Raw genomic sequence first — 26554 nt, forward strand, 5'->3', positions numbered from 1 at the left:
CTTTTAACTGCTCCTTTTAAACGTATTCTTTTTAATCTGTTTATTCTGTTTTAAACTGTATTGCTTATTGCACTGTAGAGGCTGGTGAGAAACCGTATTTCGTTTCAGGCCGGGTAACATCATACGAAATGACAATAAACTTCTTGAGTCTTGAGTCTTTTATTATGTCTTGATATGTAAAGCCTTGAAATTGACAGAGGGTGCACTTCTTCTTTTTTTTTTAGTTATTTATTTATTACATTGATTGTAATATAACACTAGACCTTTATAGTTAACATCTAATTAGGATTACGCTTGACTGAATGTAGACTGATAGTCCTATTTCAGTTCAAAATGTGTTAATGTGATTACATTTCTTAGTTAAATAATATATTTTTAGTTCACAAAATTAATCCTACAGCTGTAGCTACGCTGCAGACTGAAGTCCATATTATAAAATGGTCTAACTTCAATCGCTAACAATTAAACCCAACAACGGTTATCAGAAAGTAGTTTTCCATACAAACGTGGACCTCTTTTATCACTGACTATACCTGGAAACTCCTAGACAGACTTTGGACGCTGGGTTCTGTTTTGGTTGTCCAACATTTTCCGGAAACGCCGGGTAAACCGCTCCACACAAGTAAACAAGCATGGGAGAAAAACAAGCTTTTTCTGCGCTGTATTAAAGGAACAGTAATTTTACGCCATGAACCTGAAAGCGAAGTATTGGGAGTTAAAGGTGTAGGTAGCCGGATATCATGTTTACTGAAGTTATTTGACTTGGTAATGTTTAGCTGCTACTTTAGCTAACCGCCTCGTGCACTGCGGTGCTACTTAGCTCGCGACAAAATACGTTTTTTTAATGTTTGCACACCCGCGCGGTAATTATCCCGGTTTAAACCAAAACGGTTTTTAGTTCGGTCGGATAAAAGACGTTAATAAAAACGTGTAAAAGACCCATCAGTTATCGCTGTTTGCTAGCAGTGAAGACAGTCGCCTGTGAGTGGCGCTGTTCAGCTACAGGTTGTGTCAGGTCTGATTATGGAGCACACTGAGGAAAATGAAGCTGATGATGGGCAGGAGGGCTCCGAAGACTTCTTTATTCGGGGGTCCAGCAGCTCAGAAGACGAAGGAGGAAGTATGAGACATTCGATGAGCTGCAAACAAGCTGCACGGCAGAGCAGAGAAAGCTCCCCTCCGCTCCTCCTGGTCTTTCCATTCTCCTCTGGAGGAAAAAGGGCTCTGCTGGACGCTGAGCTAGAATTGTCTTCTAGTGATGACCTACAGGACGATAAAGATGAGGATCAGCCCATAGAGGACTGGATGATCCTGGAAGGGGAGGAACAGGTGGAGGACTCAAGCATCCAGCTCAATCTGAGCTACAGGAACAGCTCCGGGAAGGAATTAGATGATGAAGGTGAAACTTGACTTGGTCAGCTTTTGGGTTAAGAATATGGTTTCCTGCCATTTTATTTCCGTAGTCTTAATTCAAGCGCGAGAGGAAGATTTTGCAGAGTTTAAATATGAAAGCAAAAAGTCAGAAGTAAGTGCAATACAGGAGTGATATCCAACCAAAATCTGCAATAACAAAACAAATAAAAGTAAATGCGATTATTCCACAACCTATTTGTAATGTGCGTTAAAGCTCAGCTAATCCAGATGGATGGATGTTATTCACAGTGACTATATGTAGATTACATACTACTGTATGGCTTCACCTTTGGAGTTTTGTCTGGTTAATGTATATCATCGATATATACATATGTGGAGCTTCATTTGAAAATTGATGTACATTTAAATGTAATTCCAAAAGATTACTGAGACCGCGCAGTATTAATTTGATTGATCAGTTTAATTTGATTCTAATACATACCACAGACCAAAAACAATCCCACGATACTATGCGTGCAATAAGTAAATGAATAGAAGCATTAAAATTAATCATACTTATTCTCATAGTGGACCTTTTGGAAGTGTTACCTGACAGAAACCATGCTAGCACAAGCAAAAAAACAAACAAACAAAATAAAGCAAACTACAAGAAATATAAAAACATTATTGCGTTAACTAAAAACATCCAGTGAAAATTATATACTAACTTGTTGTTCTAAAATGCTCCTTGTTTAGTTTAACAAAGCAATTTTGCATTTCGAGATTTGCTTAGATTAATTTTTTTTTTATGTTGAAAGGTAATTTGTTTCAGAAATTTCTGGCAAAATATCTGAAGGTTTTTTGTGCCTGCGTTTTAACAATTGGAGAAATGTACACCAAATCACATCCAAGGGTACTGTAACTGGAAAAAAACAAATTCTAGTGAATATAATACATGAGGGTCAAAGAAAAGTAATCCACCCCAGGGAAACATTTAGCCATTTTGATCTGCAAAAGTCATCAAACCCCTAAATTTGGTGGCATGAATAGGCCTTTGAACCATGCACAATTAATTACATGCGTAATTAATACTTAAATTAAAAATAAGGGGTGATAACAAAAATGGGAGCCCAAGAAATCACGAACTGTCACCACATGCTTGTGCTCACTGGATGCGGGCGATCAAAAGAAAGACTTTAATAAATGTACTTTAATAATTATTTAATTAGAGAGAAAACAGCTTTGAAATGCAGCTAGTGCAAACAACAAACAGATGCTACGTACTTATTGCTTACTTATTATGCTACTGTTGATGTTTCCATGAGCTGTAATGTTTTCTATAATGGGCTGTGGTGATACAGTTTAGTTATTTTTTTGTGGATGTACCAGCTTCCAGCATAGAGATAAAAATGAAGAAAAATAAAGATGACAAAAACCCATCTCTGTAAATGCATTTCAACCAAAAAGAGTATATGGACCCAGTAAGTGCACAGTTATTTTTGTAAATGTGTGGGAGTGCAATTTATTTAAAAAGTGTATACAGAGACAGTTTGCTTAGCTTGGTGCTTTGGATGAAGATTATCATATTCATACCAGGGAGCTGCACAGAACAACCACTTTGATTTGACCCACCAGCTTGGGGCTCCACTGGAGCAGTAAAGTTTTAGGTTTTCTTTACACATAAGTGATAGTTAGTTTAGAAAGGTCAGGTGCCCTTCATTATTTTTAGAGCTCCTGCTTTATCGAGACTGAATGCTTAGAAAAGATTACCAAGCTTTGAAAAACCCTATTTTTCTTTTTATTCCCTTTTTTTTAGGTGCTTATGTTTCTGTTCAGTAACTATGCTGAGATCAGCTTAAATTTGGATATTTTATTGCACACAATATTTAGTTGTATTTATTAATGTTCCCCCTGGTCTTTCTCTCCAACACAGATTTGAAGGGCAACGTGCCAAAATCAGTAAAAGGAAGCTGGGCTGTATCTGTGAAAGACAAGGTAACTTTTGATTTTTATCAGCTTTCATGAATACTATAGGATGACTCACTGCAGCTCATCTGCAGTGAGTGTAGCCTGTCAGTCCGCAGTTTACCTTAGCTGTCAATATGCCGGGTGTCCACTTTAATTTAATCTGGGGGAGTCTGTAAAACGTTGTGAAATGAGTCCAATATGAGTCAACGAGTCAGTGAAGCTCACGTCTGCCCAATGACAGCAACACTGAGGTGAGCTTTTGAAGATGCTGAACTTTTCTCTATGTAAGTGCTGCCGTTAGCTTCTATTAGCTGCTATTAGCTGCTATTAGCCTTTGTTAACCTCTGTTAGCTGCAATTAGCCAGTGTTAGTGAAACATTCTTTGACATTGATCTAAAATTGTTGGACTGGAGCAATTGCGACAACATTGGGAATAAATAAGCATTTTATGCATGATTTTGTGTGTTAGAGCTCCGATTTCAAGTCAGGAAAGGAGGTTTGAGGTGAGGAGGAAGAGGATCAGGTGGAACAGAGGGAGAGCAGTGATGGAGAAGAAAGACATAATGAAAAAGAGATTTAAGGGTTTTGGAAGGCATTGGTGTGTTTGAAGATGTAATTGCACTCTAATCAATGTATATTCATGAGTACAGCATTCTTTTTTCTGTCAAATAACTTCAACAATTTGCTTCTGTACCTTTTATTTTGCAATGTGGAGACAAAATTATGGTTTAACCTAATTTTAAAAATCTCTGTGTTGTCTTGGATTATTCCTGGATCATCTTATCTAGAGTGGCGCGGATCAGTCTCTGACCAGCCGTTATTTCTCGCCTGGTTGTTCCCTGATCTGTCGTGCATGCAACAGGACAGGACACCTTGCCAAAAGCTGCTCCTTCCGCAAGGTAAATGAACTCACTCATCAGTGCTTTTTCCATGGACACCTGCAGAGGTTCCTCGACAGGACCATTTTAAAAATCTTTTTTTTTTGTTGTTTTTTTGTCTTTGTGTTGGCAGAAATATCCTATATGTGTCCTTTGTGGAATCCAAGGTCACATCCAAAGGAAATGTCCAAGTCGCCCCTGTGGTAGATGTGGACTGCCTTCACACGGGCTCAAGCCATGTGATCTGCCTCCAGTATGGAACCAGCACTGCCTGCGCTGCGGGATGACAGGGCACCTTTCTGATGTGAGTTCGCAGGTCTGGCCCCTTTGAGTGTTGGTGTTGCAGAGTGTGTTATTGTGCTGAAGGAAGCATTGAAAACATTTGACAGTTGTTTGTTGACAGATTCTGTAACCTCATGATTGTGTGGGCTCAATTTATGAAGTGTTGTTTTATTTCTTGCAAACAGTTCTTTGTCTTCCTCGTTGTTGCTTGAAGAAAACATTTCTTCTCTGTTTTCTGGATTTTCCTCAGGCCTGCCCCGATACGTGGAGACAATACCACTTGACAGTGAGTTTTGACTGTTTTTTTTTTTTTTTTTTTTTAAATCTAATCTTCCTTACTCAGCAAAATGCATAATAACAAGCCTTTCTGGCTCAATGTGTAAACCTAATTGGAGTTCTTAATGATTTTTCTCTAAAGTAAGCAATAGAATTGATCTAGGTACTAGGTGGCAGGGGACCGGTTTAATTAGGCAATTTTGAAAGCTGTACTCGCTGCCTTTTCATAGATAGTCACAGGACAAAATAGATGGAAAATGGGGGAAAGAGATCAGGGGAATCAAATGCAATGAAGATCCCACGTGCTGGGAATCAGACCAGAATACACCCATTATCAGGAGCCTGTTGATAGGTGTGTACTGCTAAAATAGCCAAGAGATCAGTGGAAGTCTGTTATCGCTGTAGAAATGTTCTTCATTTGACCTTTTTCTTCCAGATTAGGGTAGAGGTTCCCCTCAGGCCACAGGCAAGCCACAACCTCCATCACAGGAAGCGCCGCATTCATTGTTACAACTGCTCTAAAAGAGGACATTACGGTTATGTAAGTGATAAATACATTTAATCCTCATCTTACTTTCACTAGATCTTTGTCTGCCTTTATGTCTATTGCCTAATCCAGCGGTCTCCAACCTTTTTTGCGCCACGGACCGGTTTGTGCCCGACAATATTTTCACGGACCGGCCTTTAAGGTGTCGCGGATAAATACAACAAAATAAAACTAGCACCGGTACCGAAAAAAAGAAGATTTATTCATAACACACGTGAAAAGACCCAGGAAAACCGAGTTAACGATACAAACGATAACAAAATAATGCTGAAAACTGATAAAAACCCTGAAAACCATACATTTCACACCTGAGCCTCAACTCTCGCGGCCCGGTACCAAACGACTCACGGACCGGTACCGGTCCGAGGCCCGGGGGTTGGGGACCGCTGGCCTAATCTGTTTGGTCTCTCACTTGTCTTTTTCCTAAACTTGCTACTCTTTTTTTGTTTAGTTTTTTTTGCTTCACCTCGCTACACCAAATTTTTTTCTCCCCCTGTTCTTTTTTTGTGTTGAATCAAACTTAGTTAAATTCTCTCTATTTAAGTCTCAGTTGCATCCATTTTCCACTGTCCTGTATCCATCCTTCAACTCATTTTTTCTTCTTTTGTCTCATCTGTATCACTGTCTGTCTCCTGTATCAGGAGTGCACTAAAAGGAGGATGGTTACGGGCACTTTTCCATCATTGCCTTATGTTTACCAATATGACACCAGGGAAGACATTCTCCAACTTTGGACCAGGCGAGAGGAAAGAGTTAAAGGTGATGAAGCTGATATCAGAGTTTTTACATTATTATTTTACAATCGGTGTATTTTTGTTTGGGCTGTACATGTGAGTTTATTGGAGCTGCCTGTTAGTTCGAAAACAGCAGATGTAAACTGAACACTGAGCGTGAATTATAACCAAAATTATTTCCTGAAATGGGTTGTTCATTTATATATACAGTCAAGTCCATAAGTTTTCTGTACATCCCCCAAGTTGACTTTTAATCGAACAATCAGATCATTATGTGTTGAAGTGCAGACTTTGGTTTTATAACTGCTTAGGAATTACATGCATTTGTATACATAGCGCCCAATTTTCCAGGGATCAAAAGTAATTGGATGCACTAACTTTAAATATTTTAAATATAGTGAAATCCTTTGCATTCAATGACTTGCTGAAGTCTACTACCCACCGACATCACCAAATGCTGTTTTTCCTCCCATGAGATGCTCTGCAACACCTTTACTGCAGCTGCTGTCAGTTCAGGCTGTGCCTTTATTTTGGCTTCAGTAACTGAAAAGCATGCTCTGTTGGGCTTAGATCAGGTGACTGACTTGGCCATTGAAGAATATCCCATTTCTTTGCCTTCAGAAAGACTTTTGTTTGTTTTTTGTTTTTTTTTGTAGTACAATTTGGGTCATTATCCATTTGTACTGTGAAGCACTGTTTAATCAGTTATGCAGCATTTGTTTGAATCTGAGCAGAGAGTTGAGTCCTTTACATTTAAGAATTCATCCCGCTGCTTCTATTAGCAGTCAGCTCATCAATAAACACCAGTGATCTGGTTCCACTGGCAGTCATATGTACACATGCTGTCACATTGCCTCCACCATGTTAGAAAGATATGTGTTGTGTGATGTGGTATGCTTTGGATCATGAGCTGTTTTTCTCCTTCCCCATACTTTTGTCTTCCCATCACTCTGGTTCAAGTTCATCGTGGTTTTGTTGGTCCAAAGATTTTGTTTCAGAGCTGCGCAGGCTGTTTTAGATGTTTTCTGACAAGGTCTAATCTGATCTTACTGTTCTTGAGTGTAACCAGTGGTTTGCGCATTGTTGTGAGCCCTATGCATTTCCATTAATAAAGGTGTCTCTTGATTGTAGACTTTAATAATGATACGCCTACCTCTTTGAGTGTTGTTCACATTGTCAGATGTTGTGAAGGAGTTTTTCTTAACCATGGAAATAATTCTGTCATCATGCATTTTGCTGGCCAATGCATTCATTCTTTTTAGGAATGGACCAGATTCTTTAAAGATTTTGGTCACTTCTTAAGTGCTTGCAATCTCTCTGATAGGTGTATTTAGATTTTTCAGTCTAACAATAGCTTCCTCCTCCTCCTCCTTGAGATTTCTAGTGAATCACCACGAGATACAAATGATGTCAACTGGAGATCGTTTATCTGATTAACCTGTTTTATTTACCTTCAACCTGGTAGCGGCCCTATTTACAGGCACTTTTTAAATGACTGTAACTGTGTCCCATTTGTGTTTGAGACTAAATTAAAATGGATTTGAAGAAGAAAAGGCGAGTTTTACAGGAATATTCGATGTATCATGGTAGCACAAAGCATTTATAGGTCAGTTGTCCAATTAATTCTGAAAATACCTCTGAAAATGGAGGGCTATGTATAAAAATAGCTGTAATTCCTAAACAGTTCAGACAATATTTTAATTAAACCCATTGAATTAAAGCTGAAAGTCTGCACTTCAGTCATACCCTAGTTGTTTGATTTAAATCCATAGTGATGGTGTACAGAGGAAAAATGATTTAAAAAATGTCATTGTCTAGAGATGTGTGGACCTAAATGTTTGTTGGTTTTGAATTAGAAATGCCAGCCATTTTTCTGCTTTGGGATTGCTTTAATCATACTTTGTTTTTTTGTGATTCTACCCAAACTGTTATTCACCTTGCAGAGCAGAATCATGATAATGATACAAGGCTTTGGGTATTTAATCAGAAGTGGGATACAAAATGCAAACAGATCACATCCTGCCCAGAAAAACATTTCAAATGAAACAATTTATCAAAAGACAAATGATGTTATTGGGCATCTATGCTTTTTGCTGGCTCTTTTGAATGGTGAGGGAACACTTTCAAAATGCACCAGCGTGCTTCTTTTTGGTGAGAATAGATTGACATGTGAATTCTGTGAAGGTGCTTTCTTTGGATTGGTGTAACTGTGGGTCTGAAATGTTAGTTATTGGACACATTTTCTTGATTTCTAACAGCTCTGCAACAAAGTATGCCCCTTCACTATTTAAATGTACCAATTACTACTTGGGTGGGATTGGTAGGTTTATCAGTGCTGCCTTTTAATGACTGAAACCAGCACTGTGAATTAAGTGAATTAAAACAAAACTAATACAATGAACTGAAAAACATTATCTCTGTAGAGTTAAGAAGAACTGCAGAGTTGGTTGATAAAGCGTTCTTTTCACACCGCGTTTGATCAGGAAATAAACTAAAAGATTTATTAGTTCAACAGCTGCTTTTAATCACCTGTTATTCAGTTAAAACAGGATCAGACTTGTCAAGGACGTCTTTTGTGTTTCTGTGTTTTCAGAGCCTGCACATGTTTTCTCAGCCCTGTCTGAAAAAACAGGGGCGAGCGGCGAGGAGAATCGATCAGTCCAGGGGTGGACAAAGACAAAGAAGGAGCTGCACACCCGAGCTGGCAGGGGGCAGACGTGGCAAGAGAGGCGCAAGGAGAGACGAGAGGTGAAGCGTCTGAGGAGGGAAGCTCAGGCCAGGCGGGAAGGAGGACTACTGATGAAGTCCCGCTGTAGCTCTGATGACGAAGCCTATTCCAGAGTCCCCTTTAGTCGGCCCGATGACAGGCAAAAGCAGTCCACTGCACCTCCACAGAAGAAAAGGAGGGATGAGACAGGTGGCAAAAACAGCAGGAAGAGCAGAGAGGCAGAAAGGTGGAAGAAAAGAGGAGGGGTAAAACGTGGGTATTTGTATCCCCATGCTGACATAGATATCAGGAATGTAAATCTTCTTTCCCCAAAACAAAGAGTACGGCACAGAAAAAAATGATAGCTGATCTTTTTTTAATGCATTTATTTTTTAAGTGCTAATAAATGTAACAAGTTTGCAAAGAAGTCATTTTGTGTCTGTGATCTCTCGATGTGTTTATTTATCAACATTTATTGACAGTACAGAAAACTGAAACGTATACAGGAATGTACTTTGGTACTTAATATTTAGTTTTGTAGTTTAATACTTAAGTGTTTTACACCTACACAGTTTTGAACATGTTTTGTTTTTATTAGATTAGATTTTTATTCAGATGTAATATTTTGTGAATGTAGTTGCCTTACTAGTAATATTTAATTTTTTATATTATTTTGAAATCTGCCTAGATGTTTAAGTGGCATATTGTAAAGAAAAGCATGAATACTGTAGTCTAAGGAGCTTGGAAACCAAAGCAACTGGACTTCTTTAAGTTGCTTGAAGACATTTCACCTCTCATCCGAGAAGCTTTTTCACTTCTAAGACCAAATGGTGGAGAATCCCAGGTATTTAAGCCCTAGTGGGAGTTCTCCCTTAGGGGAAGGGATCTCAAAACTGGATCGTAGGTGGCAGACAGTTGGTGTTGTAAGCCACCCCTTCTGTTTAAAGATCGTCCTTCACAGTGGACATAGATGGCTTCTTTCACTCCTCTTTCAAATTATCTGTCTTCTCTGTCCAAAATGTGAACATTGACGTCCTTGAAAGAGTGACCTTTATCCTTTAGATGCAGATGTACAGCTGAGTGTATCTCCTTAGATTACCAGGACCTGGATGATTGAGAACCTACACAGACATGTATACTGTAAAGGAGAAACTGTAGAAGTCTTGAATCACTCATTTCGTTTTGTTTTCCTTCAAAAGTGCCAGACTTTTCTGTAAATGTTTTAAAGTAGCCTTGAGCAAAAGTCTTTCAAAGTTTTTCTTTGGACATTGGAATATTTTTTTTACATTGAATCATTTAAGCACAAAAAGGCACCTAAATCTAGGGCTGAACCGGTGTTGTATCTACAAATAACAAAGGCCCTAGCAAGAAACCAATTTAAAATGGAATTGTAACGTATTTTTCTTACTACCAGACTGTCACCAAAGGCACATTATTTGTTCCTTTTTAAAAAAAAGCCAAATCTATGAAAAATGCCAAAGATAACACAGTTTGACAAGCATAAAATACTATTTCTGCACTAACAAGGTAATTCCCAAAAAGCTATTAGCCTAAGACTTGGCATGTCTCAGTATGGTGTGCAGTGAGTCCTTCAATATTTTGAGGAAACAGGCCTAAATGATTGATGATTCCAAACACACTGCCGCTGCAGTTAAAGCAGTTAAGCTATCTTTGATTGGCCTCCCCAAAGCCTGAATCTCAATACTATTGAAGCAGTGTGGGATCATCTTGACAGAGAACAGAACAAAAGGCAGCCAATATCCAAAGAAGATCTTTGTCTTTCAAGAAGCCTGGAAGACTCTCCCTGAGGACTTACAGAAATTGCAGGAAAGCTTGCCTAAGATAATTCAGGCTGTGTTGAAGAATATAGGTGGCCATAACATATATTGACTTTCAATCTCATGACCATTGTACAAACTCTGTTTTTCTGATATACCGTATTTCCCTGTATGTTTGAATAAGGACTCAAGACTTTTGGACAGTACTGTATAATTTGTGATCACAGCACAAGAATAAATATTTTCTGCGTGGAAACCGAATAAAGGGATTTAGGTTTACGCAGTGCATTGGTGAGTATCCGTGTATGTGGAGCACATCCAGCTGAAAAAGCCCCGGGATGCCAGCGGCTCTCAAAGCCTTGTCTCATAGTATTTCTGCTTTGAAGCTGCTGAATAATTAATGAGCAGAGCTGATGCCTGCGGTTGGCCAGACAAAAATAGTCAATTCCGAAAACAAGCCAGTAGTTAAAGTCGACCTTGGCGCATGCTAATGAGACATATTTTGCTCTCGTCACTTTTCCCTTTTCCTTTCTAGCGACTTTGTATAATTTTACATGAAAAGTAGAAAGCAATTTAGCAAAATGTCGTTCTGCTATCGATTGATGATGACTTGACAGCGATGCGAACCTCCCATTGATTGATCTCCACTACACTCCCCGCTGACCAGAGAAAACACTCGATAGCGAATGCGAGAGGGGATTTAAATTAGACATATACTGTCCACCTCGGTTCACGGACGAGGTAGCTGTTCGCTTTTTCATGTAGATAGGATATTCGCTATTTAGCTTTGCTCACCGACCAGCCTGACATTGACACGGAGCGACGCTCGCTAGCTCGTAATGTCGGTACTGTTGGACTTGTTTTCCCCTCTAGACCCCGCTTCCTGTTAGCCTTGGGCTAGCTGGAAAATCGAATTTATGCTAATGAACGAGCAGGTATAGTTAGCAAACGCAGAGGGGTGTAACTTTTCTGTTTACTGTAGGCAAGCCGCTGTGGTTTACTTCTAGTTTATTGACAAACTTTATTTTGCAAGCATCTACCGGGCGGCCTGTTTTTTTGGGTTTTTTTTTAGTTTGCTAACGCTTTACAGCTAGCCATCTTGCTTATGTTTTGTGTTGTCGGATCGAAGTGTTTTATTTAGCTGGCTTTTTGGTGGCACAGAGCTGGCTATTATTTTCAGTTGTTCCTAAGTATAAGTCTCGGCAGTGGTTTCACTCATATAAGACTTAATTCTGTGCGACCAGTGCTTATAAAATACTTTTATTTAATGTGGGGAAAGCCTGACTGTTGACTGTGAAAACACAAAAGAGACGCAGAAAATGATTAAACCGTTCTAGTAATGAGGACAGCACTGACGATAACGAAGAGTTAAAACATAATTTTGTTGTACTGTATGCAGATGTATTAATTTTGAATCCTTATGGTTTAAGAAAATTGTAATAAGCAGTTTCTCGTTAAGTTGAGCGGCACCGATAGCAAAAAGGGGAAAGAGTGGATGGAGTCGATGCAGATGGTGCTTGTGCGACATACGAGGGCTGTGCTTCCCTGAACCTGCTGCCTTCAGGTGTCTCATCTCATTAAAACAATAGCTTTAAATGCCTCAGAAAACACTCGCAGTAGCAGGTGATCGTCAGAGGTAACTGGGCGGGTAGAGAGAGAGACGGAAAAGCGGTCTGAAGAGCGAGGCACCTGCCCGTACGTCACATTACATCCACCACCGCCCTCGTCCTTTTCTAGCCATGGACCCCCCGAGGACTCGTTCGCGGTCTCGGTCTGGCTTCTTTCATTTCGCCATGAACGGCAGCGTTGGAAGCAACGGCGGCGCTAACGCGATCGGTAACGGGGGCTTGATGAGCGCCAGCGGCGGAGGGGTGAACTACCCGCAGCAGAGCAACTCTAGCTGGGCGCCGCACCACGGAGGTCGTAGCTACCCCGAGAACCAGCAGCAGCACACCCAGGGGAGCTACCTGTCCGCAGGGGCGCAGCGCCACTCTTCACACGGAGCTCACAGGCATCCCGGAGCCGGTAAGCAGGGTTAAGTAGTCGGGGCCTGCAGCCCGGCTAGATGCATTGCATCTACATTACATACTAACACAGGATGGATCCCTCCTCTGAGGGATGCAGCCTCATCACTAGCAGCTTAAAAGGCTTGGTGCTTTCACTGCCAGCTGTTGCTTGAAAGGCCAGCTATGGGTCGCTGCTCGGTAGGCAGCAGTCTCTTTTCTTTAGAGGTTTGGTCAGCGTTTACTCATGTAAATAGGGCAAACCAAGTTCACAAACTTTGTCTTGTATGTCATTGGAAAATGGACTGGTTCTTATGTAACGCTTTTCTGCTCTCTCTGAGCACTCAAAGCACTGTATTCAACGTGCCCCATTCACACAAACACTTTTTTCTATGCTTAAGTTCTTTTTATCTGACATTTAGCTTCTGGTTAGTATCTTGCCCAACTTGCCAAACTATCTCGCCAAACCCCCAACCTTCCGATTAGTAGGTGACCTACTCTACCTCCTGAGCTGACTTTATTTCCAGAATTCAACTTGCCTTGCCCACAGTAGAAACTAAGCACTGCAGATAAATCAAAAATAATATTATTCTATTGGGCTGCAACTTCTCTCTGTATAAACTTATTTGTAGCTTAACTGGAAGACTATGACTTTTATATGTCTTAGTTTTATCATCCAAGTAAAGGTTAATGATTGATTGATGTTTCAATAAGCATATTTGACTTTTTTCACATTTGGGGAAGAGTATATTTAAAATTGGCAGGGAGCATGTTTGTTATTTATTTATTTTTGAAAAATACAAAGGTTTAACCTTGTAGAGTTGCTTTTATTAATCTTTACAGAAATACAAAAAAATGTAAAATGCATGTTAAGGATCAAGGAAACTGGTTATCTCTTATTGCAGTGGGCCTTGGAGTGTGCATTGTTCACACATCTCTAGAAATAGAGTGCAAATAGGTCACAAACTTTTCCTTGTATGTCATTGTCTGGCTTTATTCTCAGAATGCAAATGATCTTGGCTATTAGTAGACATTTCACACTGCAGATTTTTCCTAAGGCTAATCCAAGCACATCCAAGTTGTGCTTAAGGCCTCCAGGTCACATCGTGTTACTCGTATGAATGCAGTTAAACAGTATAAGGAAAGTAACACCAAAGACATTCAGATTACTGTTATCTAGATAGAGATATTTAGCGATAAAGTTGAATTGCTTTTGACATTGAATAAAACAAATCTATAAGTTCTTCAGACTGTAATCGTGTTCGCTATAGAGCAGCAGTGCAATTTCATTTATCAGATCAGAGACAAATGCATGAGCCCACTGGTTAAGACATCCCACATGCTCTTATTCAGTTTCTGCAAGACATGTATGAGAGGAGTCTGATTAATAGAGCAGTTGGAGCCTTGAAACAAGGCTTGTCCTTTTCTTGATAGTGATTTATTTTTAGTTTCAGTGCTGTGGTGCAGGCTGGCATTATACAGTTTTCCTTGTTTCATCCTTAAGCATTATACTCTTCAACTTGCATTTCACCCTGTGTAAAGCTTGATATTGTCTCAGATTAGTCAAATATGTCTTTCTTTACTGTATTTAGCCATTAACAAGTAAAGATTGATGTTGCTGAGTGCAGTTGTGTGGGCTCATTGTTTGTTTCATCACGTTCTCACATCAAATCTAATTGTACTGTCCGGTTTACATCAAAAGTTTATTCAATTAGCGGTGTTTCTTTACCAAACCCAAACTCGTCAACGAGACAACAGAAAAAAATGTAAACAGAAGAGGAAAAAGTGAATGAAACTCTCATAAAAGAAAATAACATTTGAGATTGCACATGAGCCTCTTTTTGTTTATTATCTCACCACTGGCACCACTCTTTAGTGTTCAGCAAGTTTCCAGTGAAAAGTGACTGGAAGCCCTCTGTAAAACTAGACTGGCTTCCCTCAAAGGCAAACAAAAGTGCAGGGAATGAATGAAAGCAGGCTTTTAATGGTGCCATGTCGTAATAGAAGCACTGTTGCCAAACAGCCAAAATGAGCCACACAGACGGACTCTCACAGAAACACACGCTTCCCAAATTGACAGACCAAAGTAGGGTTTGTGTGAATGACTTCAGCACTATATTTCCCATCTGTGTGAGCTGTCTTCTTATTCCTCTTAGCAGCTGCACATGCCTCATCCTTTGTGGCAGGGGTTTGTGTGTAAAATGTGCTCTGTGTGTAAGCAAAAGCAACACTGTGTATATTTAAGTCGCATCACAGATTTTTTTTGTTTGCCAGGTCTTGTTTGTACATGTCACTGTATTACGCCTCTTGGCATCACTTTATGCAGTATGTGACAGGGTTGGATTTGGGGTTGTTAAAAATGTATCCAACTGCCTTACCTCTGTTATTTCCCCCTCCTGTTTTTTCTCTTCCATTTTCAAGCAATGTCGTCACTTGGTATAGCTGTAATAGCTGGCTGACATTGTAGTTACAGATTTACACATCTTCATCTGCAGATTCTATTTGTAAATCGAGTGGTTCTCTGAATACGTTCTGTCTCTCCCACGTGATACTTGAAGTTTTTGAACTTCAGCTAAAGAGCATGAACAAATTGCTTCTTGATGACAGCTGAGTTCACTACCCTGCTCGACTCAATTGTCTGTTGTAAAAGAAATGGTGTCAGTCTCCCATCAGCAGCCATGCTCGAAGGGAAGCAAGGTCGCGTCTACTCACCAACAGAACCTGTCCAGTCAGACTCACCATCCCCTCTCCTAGCTCCCCGGGATGAATCAGCATATACCGGTCTAATTCTGCATAAACTGCATGGCCATCTGAGGCCCAGAACCCTATGAGGTCCAAAGAAAAAGGGATGGTTTGATGAATAAACATGTAAGCCAATGTACTGGCCCAAATGTTGGCTAGACGCTCAATCACCCGTCCCTCTGTTCTCCGCAGCCACTAGCGGGGCATCTTTGAGCTGTCACTATCGGCAGACTTCACATGGCTCTGGAGTGGCGTCGCAAAGACAAGAAAGGGGTAGTGGGCTGCCTTCAGATCTGTTGTTTCTGAGGAGGCAGAAAGGGCTGTCTGGATAAGAGAGGTTTACAGAGGAAGAAACAGAAAAGCATGAGGGGAGGAGTCCCCCCCTCCTCTTTTTGGTGATTAAAGGTTTTTTGGGGAACTGCTTAGAGGAAACTCTTGTCAGCCAAGTTCAAGGACATCCTTCTTAAGCTGCTGAAATGTCTGCATGCACATGTTGCTTCCAGACTGCACATGTGGACTGTTAGATAAACAGATAGGAGAGCACTGTTTTTCTGAGATTACGTTTATAGCATTAGTGGTTTATTCAGCAATGTTATTTTTAGTTTTAGTTTTTTTTTTTTGGCGGGGGGGCACATACTAATTTCAATCCTTTTTAGTGATGCTCTGTTGATCTTACAAAAGAGATTCTTTATCAGAAACAAAGCTGTCATTGCAAACCTGATAGTGCTTGACTAACCTGCTTAGAAAATCTTTAGCACACTAAAAGTGGGGCCAACATGACATTTGAAGCCAAGATTCTTGCTAATACTTTGTACGTGAAGGGGATAGTCAGCAGGTATAGGGTCACTCCAGTTTATGGGCTAATGCTAGGGGGTTCAGTCGTTAATGTATTGTGAAATGCAAAAAAAAAAAAAAGTAGTAATGAGCATGTCCATCATAATTTGCCAAAAGGATCTCTTTAGATTGCATTTAGATTGCCGGATAAATGCATATCTTCACATTTGAGAAGCTGAATTCAGGAAATGTTTGGAACTATTGTATAATAGGAATAGCACCTATTATCGCTTTTGATGTTAGTTATTTTCCTTACCTTCATTATCAATAATTTCCCTTCTTTATGCTACAAAAGTGGGTAAAGTAGTTATTTGCATTTGAAGTAGGTCACATTTTAAAATTAAAAAAGTTGCTCTGGCGTGTTATACATGCCTAATTGTGGCTGTCTTTTTGTGCGTGCGTGTGTGTGTGTGCGTGTGCGTGCGTGTACGGGCTTTTCATGTAAGATCAGAGGGAGTGACTTGGCTGTGACAGCTAGCGAGGAGACGTCCAGGGTGACATCTTCCAGAGATGACTCGCTTTCTTGTCTGCTCATTTAAAGCAGAGAATTTAAAAGTTTGTTTAGAAGACAAACCCTATCGGAGGGCAAAGCACTTTTCTGGTTGTGTAACAAAATGTCACATTTTTGTTTTCTACCTTGGACTTTGTGGTGTGAAGTCTGTAGAAATTGTTAGGCAAGAAAAGGAAAATAAAATGTCAGAGGCAGCCAGTTACCTGTGTGTGTGTGTGTTTGTGTGTTGCGGGTGGTGTATTTTTGTCGGCTTGGCTTGCAAATGTCCATGTGTCTTGTGATGTTTTCCTCAGTCCCGTCTTATCTGATTATGTTGTTTTTTTTGTTTTTTGTTTTTTTTATCTGTGCGGCTGGCAGGAGGAGTGCTACATTTTCATCCAGATAACGTGTGCAGCGAGGATCGGGACAAAGTAAGTATGAAACATGACCACCGCCTGTTTTCCTTGCTCTTTTTCTGGTTTAAATAGAATTTGTATTTCATTGTGCTCTCTTTCTTATTCATCCTCTCTCTTGTTGTTCTCACTTTTTTTTTCCTCTAACCGACCATTTGTGGTTTCCTCTCCTCCTTCACCTCTGTGTCCAGATGGAAGACAGCCCAAGCCCAAAAAGGCAGCGTCTTTCCCAGCAGTCCATGTTAGATTTAAACTCCGCCCCACCCTCAACTCCTTCCTCTCCCATTCGCCCCTGGGAGCTGCCGCCGAGTCGCAGACCACACCCCCACTACATGCCAGAGCGATGCCACACACCCCTTCGAAACCGTCGCAGGTTTGTGTCTGACACAAATGCATACAAACAGACTTCATTAATAAATTTCATTTTTCAGCCTGTAAATGTAATGACTTATGACAGATTGGAGATCTGGCAATCTAGGTTTTGTGTGTTCACATTTTCTCTAACCAAACCTTAAGTTGTTTATTGAATAAGAACTGAAAGAATTATGACAACAGCATTATTGCGCTTCTTAGAATTTGTCTGTATTAATATTTATTATGCTCAGTTTTTGTAGTGGCAGCTGGCAACTTATTTTTTGTGGCATATTAGTGTCTGTGTTCTATGTGAATGGAATAAATTTTAGTATTTTTTGTCTTCTCATATTCTAGTATAATCAAATTAATCAGATGTGTTAAATCAGGAAGGTCTATTGAGGTTACAAAAACAAAATACTTGAATGTATTAAGGTATCAGATACACAGCAATTTGCTCTGATGCATTGCAATCTGCACGCATTTGTGAATTTTCACTTGTTATAGTGTATTTGGCTGTTTGTCTGAATGTTAGAATTGATTTAAATATCTGAATGAAAAATTCCATTTCAGAAAGCTTAATAACTTGAATACTAATCTGCCTGTTGAGTGGTTTTGACTCTTATTTGGTTAAATGAATTAGGAATTAAAGTTTTAGTCAGGAATTTAGTCATGTTGCCATAGGTGGCTTATCAGGTGTCTTTCATGATGCAAATGTCAACATAACTCCTTCTGCCTCTTCTTTAGTTTTTCCTTCTTTCTTCCACCTCAGCCCTCCAATGAGACGTCAGCGTGGCCGGAGAGACCGTCTGACCCGACACCACCACCACCACGCCCACAACAACAACAACCATCACCACTACAACAGCAACAACAATCACCACCACCACCATCACCCCAATGCCCACCATCATCATCACCACCACCACCTGCACTCCCACAACGGCCCTTCACCTGGCCATCAGGATGAAAACTACCGCCATCCAGCTCCTCCACAGGGCTACCCACCCTATAACCAGCAGCCTCCCCGAGGGCCTGGGGCAGGGCCCGGGCCTGAAGAACGCCCTGGGTACCATCCTCCAAATCCCTCCCCGAGGCCTCTTCACCAGTCTCCAAACCTTTCTCCCAGGCTTCTGCACCCTGCAGCTCATCCACAGCACCCACACGCCCACCCTTCCCAGCAACAGAGCAGTGTGGTGCTGGATCTTCATGAGCAGGTGGGTTCAAAGCAGACGATGTGACATGTTTTAGGAAAGAAAAATAATTGAATTGCTGTTAACTGAATCATTTTCTGTGCTTTTGTCTCTTTTTGTTTTTTAACTCTGCTTAAGATTGAGAGATAGGTGCAAATAATACTCTAAGATGCAAACAAGTCAATGTGAAAATGAAAGCCTATCACTCGTGGGTGTAAAAACTTATTTATGGCTGTAGATGGAGACTAATGAGTAATATAATTTTGTTTTGATCATACAGGTAAAAGGTTAATGCAGGATAGTCTGTTAATATATCTGGCTTGTTTGTGTGTTTTATTCATCTCTACATGCATGCATACATAATCTTTACATAAATCGATACATATATTTTAATGCACATATCCAGCAGTCTTAAAGTAAGCATTTTGAACTTGTCTCTAGAAAAGAAAACATAATGAACAATGGATTTAATGAAAACACAAGAAAAAAAATGGAATAACGAGTTTTCAGCTGCAGGGAAATGCAGACCTCAGGGTTATCATCTGCTTGATTTGTGCTCCACAACAAGTATAAATCTGTGGCGCTAGCAGTGATCCATGAAGTTTTAAAATTTGTTATTTACAACTCGGACAATGTGCATTAAGTCTGCTAACTCCAGCTATCCAGCTTTTAATTAAAATTTACAGCCATAAAGTGGCAGACCTTTTTTCTGCTGATCTCCATATTTAGGGTTCGGCTCCAGTCTCGTATCCTGTGACTCCACCGGGAGCGCCACCAGGCCTGCCACCTCGCTCTGCCCCACAGCAGATCCCAGCATGCTCTGTGGTCTTCAGTGGTCAACACTATCCTGTGTGCAGCGTCCCTCCTCCCGTGAGTGTTTTTGCTTTTTTGCACATTTTTGGTGATTTTCTTTTTTTTTTTTTTTTTTTAACCTTATGGTGAAATGGGGAGAATAGTGACAGTTTCTTAAGGGAGAAACTGCTAAACTGAATATCTGAGCTGAATATCATTTCATCCGAGACTCAAGGTAGAAAATAATACTAATTTAAAAAAAGTTTGGCTACAAGAAAAAGAAAATATAAAAAAGATTATATTAAATGAGGAATACAAGAATATGTTTGTTAAAAAGATAAAGTCTAGAGAAAAGATGGCCTTTAGTATTTTGTTTTCTTTACATGCAAGTTATTTTTATGGCAATTCTGAGAATTTTGTGGCTGATGTTCTGGGAAAACTGCAAATAATTACCTGAAGGAGGTAATAAAAAAAAAATAAAAAAAATAAATAGTACCGTATTTTTTGGACCATAAGGCGCACCGGATTAAAAGGCGCATTAGGCAAAACAAAACAGTCAGATAACTCAAACTTTACTCAACTCATTCTTCTTGCTTCCTCTTTTCCGTACCATTGATTCATTAATGTTGAATTCTCTCGCAGCTGCTCTATTCCCATGTTGTTGCAGTATATTAATGACTAATCTCGTATTGTGGATGAATAATCTCCTGACTGAAGTTTGGTCCCTTTACAGCATCCTGCCATGCGATTGCATTTGTCCCCAACCATCCGGAACCCTCACGTTTATTGAGTCACTGCTGTTTAGTTTCATGTTTTTTATTTATATTGGAAGTGAAAGCAGAGCTGTACATTTTAATTATTTCAGAAATCTCTCAGTCAGATCATGGTATATCATGTTTAGGTGGAAACTAGCGAGCTCGCTTCTAACTCCATTAAATTTAATACATTCTGTTTTCATGGATGCCTTAATGTTAAACTTCATTGTTAACGCTGATCGTTTTATTAAAGATGAAAGAATTTAGACAGTTTTTAACTCTCAGTGATGTTGCAGCGTTCGTTTGACTTTGGGACCTGAAGCAGACGGAGTTTTGGACCCAGATTACTCCGCGAGGCTCCTGACTACGGTAGTCGTAATGCTCCGACAATCCATCAAGCGGGTGGCTTCGTAGCTTACCAAAGTCGTACTAAAACATTTTTGACAGATTTTTGAGCGTTGTGTATCTCAGTAAGCAGAACCAGAATTCATACATAAGGCGCCCTGTCGATTTTTGAGAAAATTAAAGGTCTTTAAGTGCGCCTTATAGTGCGAAAAAAAGGGTAGTAGTTTTGATCCCACGCATGGTCAGAGGGATTTCTGAATTTTTCCGTGAAGTATGAACAAAAGCATACAAAAGTATTATCAATTTATGCATACATTTTATGCATGCATGATTTGCACACAAAAAATCTATGCTCTTCAGAAGTGTTTGTTCAGATGTGTTTTTTAGAGAGACTTTCTCTTGGCAACCCATGCTTGTTCTTTCCTTTTCTAATTAACCAACAAACAGCCAAAACTTCTGCTTTTAAAGAGCCGATCATAATTTGTTGATGTTCATTTAATCAAGTGCATTTGATTAGCACCAGCTGGCATCTGCGTCACTGCCTAATTTGGAAGTGGCAAAGGTGTACTTACTTATTCACAGGACTGTATTTCATTTTTTGTTTTGGAATTAAGTTATAGGTGTAAATAAGCATTTTATCGACATGAATTCAAATCATGTCTGTTAAATGTTACTTAATCTTCTTCTGTTATATTTATTTATTTATTTATTTAAGAAATCCTTTTTGTAAACATACTTTAACAAGTGAAACTTTTCTGTGTTTCTGCTAGGTCCTTCAGACTTGTTCTGTGCAGCACTTACCGATGCCCTACCCATTCCCATCACTGTTGTCCAGTGATCCGGCCTTCCTGCTCCCCCCACCTCATCTCACCCATACCCCCACACATCTTTCCCACCATCCACCTCATTTGCCTCAGCCTGGACAGTTTGGACCATATCCAGCACAGCAGGCCCGTTCGGTGAGTGGGAAACCTTTTGATAACTTGGTATCAAATACAGCTTTTGTATTAGGTGTTTTAATTTAAGCTAGTAGTTAGTCACAGTCGAGATCTTTCTGGGAAGCTTTCAAAATTCCTCCTGGAATTTCAAAAACTGTAAACTTTATAAAAACGTCTTACGAAGTTCAAGCTAAATGGGTGATGCATATTTTAAACACTAGAGTTGAAGCAGTTTGTGGTATTCTTGAGTTTTAGTAACAAATGAGTATATGTACTGAAACTGTGGTATTGACAGCTCTTTTGTGCACATTTTGTCTTTGCACAGCTTTAATCTAACACTTTATTTAATTTGCATTGGCTACATGTTAAAGCAGCTGCCAATTAACTGATTTAAAAAACGATTTCAGAGATAATTCAATTGGGGTTTTTTTTCTGAATTCAGTTATTTCTTTTCTTTATCCCTTTTTAAAACACTTGCTTTGTATTTCAAAGGTTGAAACTTTCTTTCTTAATCCCATTCATTAATTAAATTTATTAAGTGGTTAAGTTGCTTCTTATGCTGTAATGACAGGAAAAATCCTGGGCAATATCACCTATATGTTTTGAATTTTAACATTTTGTCCTTGATCTCCTCAGCCGTTACAGAGGATAGAGAATGATGTTGAGCTGCTTGGTGAGCATCTGTCTTTGGGTGCTGGGCTTCACTATCCTCCTGCCACCCACCCTGCACTCACCCCACACTCCACACAACTCCACTTCCTGTCCCATGACCCCCTGCCACAGGAATTCTTTGGAGTGGTGAGCATTTACAATAATTTATAAAATATGTTTATTTCGTCCCATGAAGTGTTATATAAAAAAAAAAAAAAAGTAATGCTGTGCAAATCATCTGACTTGTATTTGTTGTATCTCTCCACCTAGTCCTATCCAAACTTCATTCCTCGCCGTCTCCCAGGGCGACGGTACCGCTCCCAGCAGCTGCCACCTTCGCCTTACCACCCCAGCCTCTTGCCTTACTTCCTGTAAGTAGAACAGCGAATGAATTCACTTAAAATGATTTTTTTTTAAAAATTATCTTTAGACAAATATCCAGAGTGTATCAGAAAGAATAATCTGATTTCAAAAGATTATATTGTTTTTGAAGTAATGGACATAGAAGCTTGTGGTAAATTTTAAAATACATGGCTGAATATAAAGTTTTACGTTCAAAACCTCAGTGCGTCCCCCTCCAGGCAGACAGCATATGTCCACATGATAGTCAAAGTCTTCCTATACTTTTGTGACCATGTCTGGAGTCACTGCAGCCACTGCTGTTATGCTACTTACCTACAATCACGTGAAACTGATGACTTCCCTCTTTCTTACTGTATGTGTTTCAGTCAAGACCGGTGGACAGCTGCAGAATTAAAGGACTTTTAAATCGGCTCATTCTTTTTAATTTACCCTGCATATCATATATGACCTGATATTTATTGCTGGAATGTGAATATTTATTAGTGTGTTATTGATAAATATGTTAATTTTGCTTCGTGTTTAACAGAACTGAAGAACAAATCTTGTCCACACCCACAAGATAAAAGCAAATTAATAAAGTCAAGATATGAGATGCAGCCATTGAGACTTGAGCATGGTTACTGAAAATCCCCTTGAGGCTAAGGAACTAATACAGAGTTTATTTATTTAAACAAAGAATACAGTGACTGCAGTGCAGGCAGTGTATTGGTTAGATTTTACTGATCCCCTAATGAGTCTTCATCCAAACTGTGTTTAAGGTCAAGATGATATTTGTCATTTTTGCAGGTACTTTTCAATTTCCACTCCTGGATTTGACTGTTTGTGAGCCACCTTGACTTAATTTTCATTATTTTGTACTATACAGCCAAGCAGTGACAACAAAACTTATAACTTTATTGTAATGTGAAGTACAAAAAGTAACTTTGTATTGTGATGATTCAAGAGCTGAATTAACTACTATGTTATTAATGTTTTGGTTTGTGTGAAATCGCTCTTCTGTAGATCAATGCTGCCAGTCCAGCCAGGTCCTGCAATCAGTCTAGAGCTGGATGTCGATGATGGTGAAGTGGAAAATTATGAGGTTTGTTCTTGCCATTCTTTAGCATTTTGGTTATGCATTTCCGGGTGTGCAGGGTGGGGGGGAGACTCTAATTCTACTGTCGCTGATGTTTTCTCCCACAGGCTCTGCTGAACCTCGCTGAGCGCCTGGGAGAGGCTAAACTCCGAGGACTGACCAAGGGAGACATAGAACAGCTTCCTTCTTATCGATTTAATCCAAATAACCATCAGTCTGAGCAAACACTGTGAGTACTGCCTTTTAGAAACAATGCACTTGCTAATAATGGACAATTATCCTCATTATGATTTTTTTTATTTATTTATTTTTTCAGCTACTCAGGGTTGAGAATCTCATTGTGGACTTTTATCGATAACAGACTGTCTTAGTACATTTTATTTAGCATATTTATAGTTTTGAAAGCTTCTGAGGGCTTAACACACTGCTAATGTCGCCCATAAACTCTGTCTGATGGGGTTGGATACCATGAGAAATATGTTCAAATTCAAAATGTGCATATTTTTTAGTAAAGCGTACATCCAAGTGACCTTTTTCAAAATAATTTCCGCAGATACCCTAAGTTACTGGCCTAACTAAATCTGCCTGAATGCACTGTCTGTCATTTAGAAAGTGTCAAAAAGGTCTCTTCTTTTGCTGTACTTTGTGTGCTAATAGCTATCTCATTGCAGGTGTGTGGTATGTATGAGTGATTTTGAGTCGCGTCAACTGCTAAGAGTTTTGCCCTGCAGTCATGAGTTCCACGGAAAGTGCGTCGACAAGTGGCTGAGGGTACGTTTGTCCAGCATGAAGCCCACCAGCTTATGCTGATCTCTGTTACACACATACATTTATAGTTAGCCAAGACTTATTGCGCATTGTTTGGCAACAGATTCACATCACTGTTCACACATGGCATTAACATCAAAATAAGTGCTCACTCCATGTGGAAATTTGAGTCCTTTCAAGACACTTTAAGGGATGATCTGATAACCTAAACCAGATTTTGAGCTGGTCTCAGCCCCATAAGGTCACTTTGTTTTTCAAGTGAGCGTGAAATTGTGCCTGAGGCCTCATTATAAAAGACTGCCTGCTCATTGATGACCTCTGTGCAAGCATAACAGTGCGCTCATTTGTTGGCTCTCAAATGAGATACACAGTGCCTTTAATGTTTGTAAATGATAAAGACAGTTTATGAGTGTGTTAAACACCTTGGGTGATCTGGTTTGCCAGGAATGTATCAAAGAATAAGCAGAGTCTAATATTGTAGTGATTTCTTCTTCTAACATTCATTTCTGGCAAACTAGTATTGAAAATTGCATCGCTTTGGTCTCTGCAGAGAGAAGTGGCACACATAATTTTTTTGCAAATGAAGCAGGAAAGTGAGAGATGCTCACAGGTTGTCACTTGAGACACATGTGGTGATGGATTCTAATGTCAAGTGTAAATTAGAGCTTTCTAAATGTAATAACATCATTCGTGACCATGTGTGAACAGGGCAGAAGTGTTACATAACATACCTGGAAAAAACTTTTTGGAAGTTGCTGAAAGGCACAAACCTAATCAGTCCAAGCACACATGTATTAAGATATACAGACACCTCTTAATTATAGGATTCTAGTGAGAATCTCACTCTTCAAGAGATCTGATAAATAGCAGAAGCAAGTCTCAGTCCAAGTGTGTTGAAATGTTTCTAAATTCATCTCATCTGATTTACTGAAATCTGTGAACTCGCACTAACCCCAGGATACTACAGTCAGAAGGTGCTGAAGATTTCATAAACACGTGATTTCCCACTGAAAATGCTAAATGAGGCTCTTGAACACCAAGCTCTTGTTGATCATACCAGTCTTATGATTTAGAGGCACGCTGCACTGCACAAAGCCTCAGTGTAAATTGGGTTAAAAGGGTTACATATTGATTAAAAAATAAAATATCTAAGTGTGCGACCATGAAATCAGTATCCTGACTGAATATAAGGACCATCTCTCAAACCTAATTTGCCGTTTTCTCCCTCAGGCCAACAGGACGTGCCCCATTTGTCGAGCGGATGCCTCAGAGGTCCAGAGAGACTCGGAGTGACCACACGAGGGAGCCAGACACTCCTTAATGTCTGTCAGACACGTTCAGCACTGCCTGCTCTCTCTCACACACATACGCACACACACACTCTCACACCACAACCTTATATATTTGTGACCATAATCTTATGTTTGTGCAGCACTCTCTCTTCCTATTTTCTTTTCATTCTTTGCCAAAATGTTGCATCCCCTCGTACATGCAATGTCATTTTCATGGGATGACTTCCCCTCGCACTTTTCTACCATGCAAATGCACAGAAGTCCTCTAGTATCTCCCGCTGTAGTGTGTGTTCGTGTGTGCGCGTGCGGGCGCGTACACGTGCATGCACCACACCTGTGCAACTGTTGCTGGGCCCATTCTGTAATGCAGGGCTGTGTGTGTGTGTGTGTGTGTGCGTGAGAGAGAGTGTCAGAGAGAGTGTGAGTGTTGTTTTTTTTTTTTTGTTTTTTTTAACATCTCCTGAAGCATGTCTGAGTTTTCTGTTGAGAAAAGTAAACAACATGTGAGAGCTTTTTGCTCTCATGAGTGACTGACTTTACTTCCTGTTTGTATGTTTATGCACTGTCTGTATGCATACTATGTGTGTATGTATGTTATAGACTTAAACCTTTTCTCTAGTTTGACACTAAGGGTCCATGCTGCCACTATAGTTCTTGGTTGCCTATTTGTTCAGATTATTATTATTATTATTATTATTGTTATTATTATTAGGGTGATTATTATTATTATTATTATTATTATTATTATTATTATTAATGGTTATTTTCCTTCCTTGCAGTTACCTCATCATTCCGATTTCATTAAAAGCTTCACAGCACTACTTTGAAATTAAGCACATATATTTTTCTTTTCCTTTTTTTCTTGGCAAAAATAATTTTGTCTGTGACTTTGCAGTGGCACATGTTAAATATATATATATATATATATATAAAAAACTTGCTCTCTCTCTCTATATAAACTGTATAAATCTATGAATATCTGTATACCAAATAAAAGGCTTGATATGAACTTTTTAAATGTAGTAA

At 39.6% G+C, this 26554-nt stretch overlaps 2 protein-coding genes across 2 annotated transcripts; both read left to right on the forward strand.

Moving 5' to 3' along the window:
• Nucleotides 1-559: 559 nt before the first annotated feature.
• Nucleotides 560-10783, forward strand: LOC146392464 (uncharacterized). The gene is made up of 8 exons (XM_084948082.1): nucleotides 560-1399; nucleotides 3287-3348; nucleotides 4110-4220; nucleotides 4333-4503; nucleotides 4732-4767; nucleotides 5194-5298; nucleotides 5946-6063; nucleotides 8632-10783. Exons 1-8 carry the CDS (start codon nucleotides 1024-1026, stop codon nucleotides 9105-9107), a joined length of 1455 nt encoding a protein of 484 aa, XP_084804208.1. The 5' UTR covers nucleotides 560-1023; the 3' UTR covers nucleotides 9108-10783.
• Nucleotides 10784-11146: 363 nt separating this feature from the next.
• Nucleotides 11147-26546, forward strand: LOC146392465 (E3 ubiquitin-protein ligase RNF38-like). Its single transcript, XM_084948070.1, has 12 exons — nucleotides 11147-12548; nucleotides 16971-17023; nucleotides 17197-17378; nucleotides 18129-18573; nucleotides 19279-19419; nucleotides 21212-21400; nucleotides 22016-22177; nucleotides 22301-22401; nucleotides 23396-23474; nucleotides 23576-23697; nucleotides 24140-24239; nucleotides 25467-26546. The coding sequence occupies exons 1-12, from the start codon at nucleotides 12263-12265 to the stop codon at nucleotides 25527-25529; spliced, it is 1923 nt and encodes a 640-aa protein (XP_084804196.1). The 5' UTR covers nucleotides 11147-12262; the 3' UTR covers nucleotides 25530-26546.
• The last annotated feature ends 8 nt before the right edge of the window (nucleotides 26547-26554 follow it).

This window comes from Perissodus microlepis, chromosome 2 (genome assembly GCF_051167445.1).
Source record: "Perissodus microlepis isolate ML-2025 ecotype Zambia chromosome 2, ASM5116744v1, whole genome shotgun sequence".
Taxonomy (NCBI): Eukaryota; Metazoa; Chordata; class Actinopteri; order Cichliformes; family Cichlidae; genus Perissodus; species Perissodus microlepis.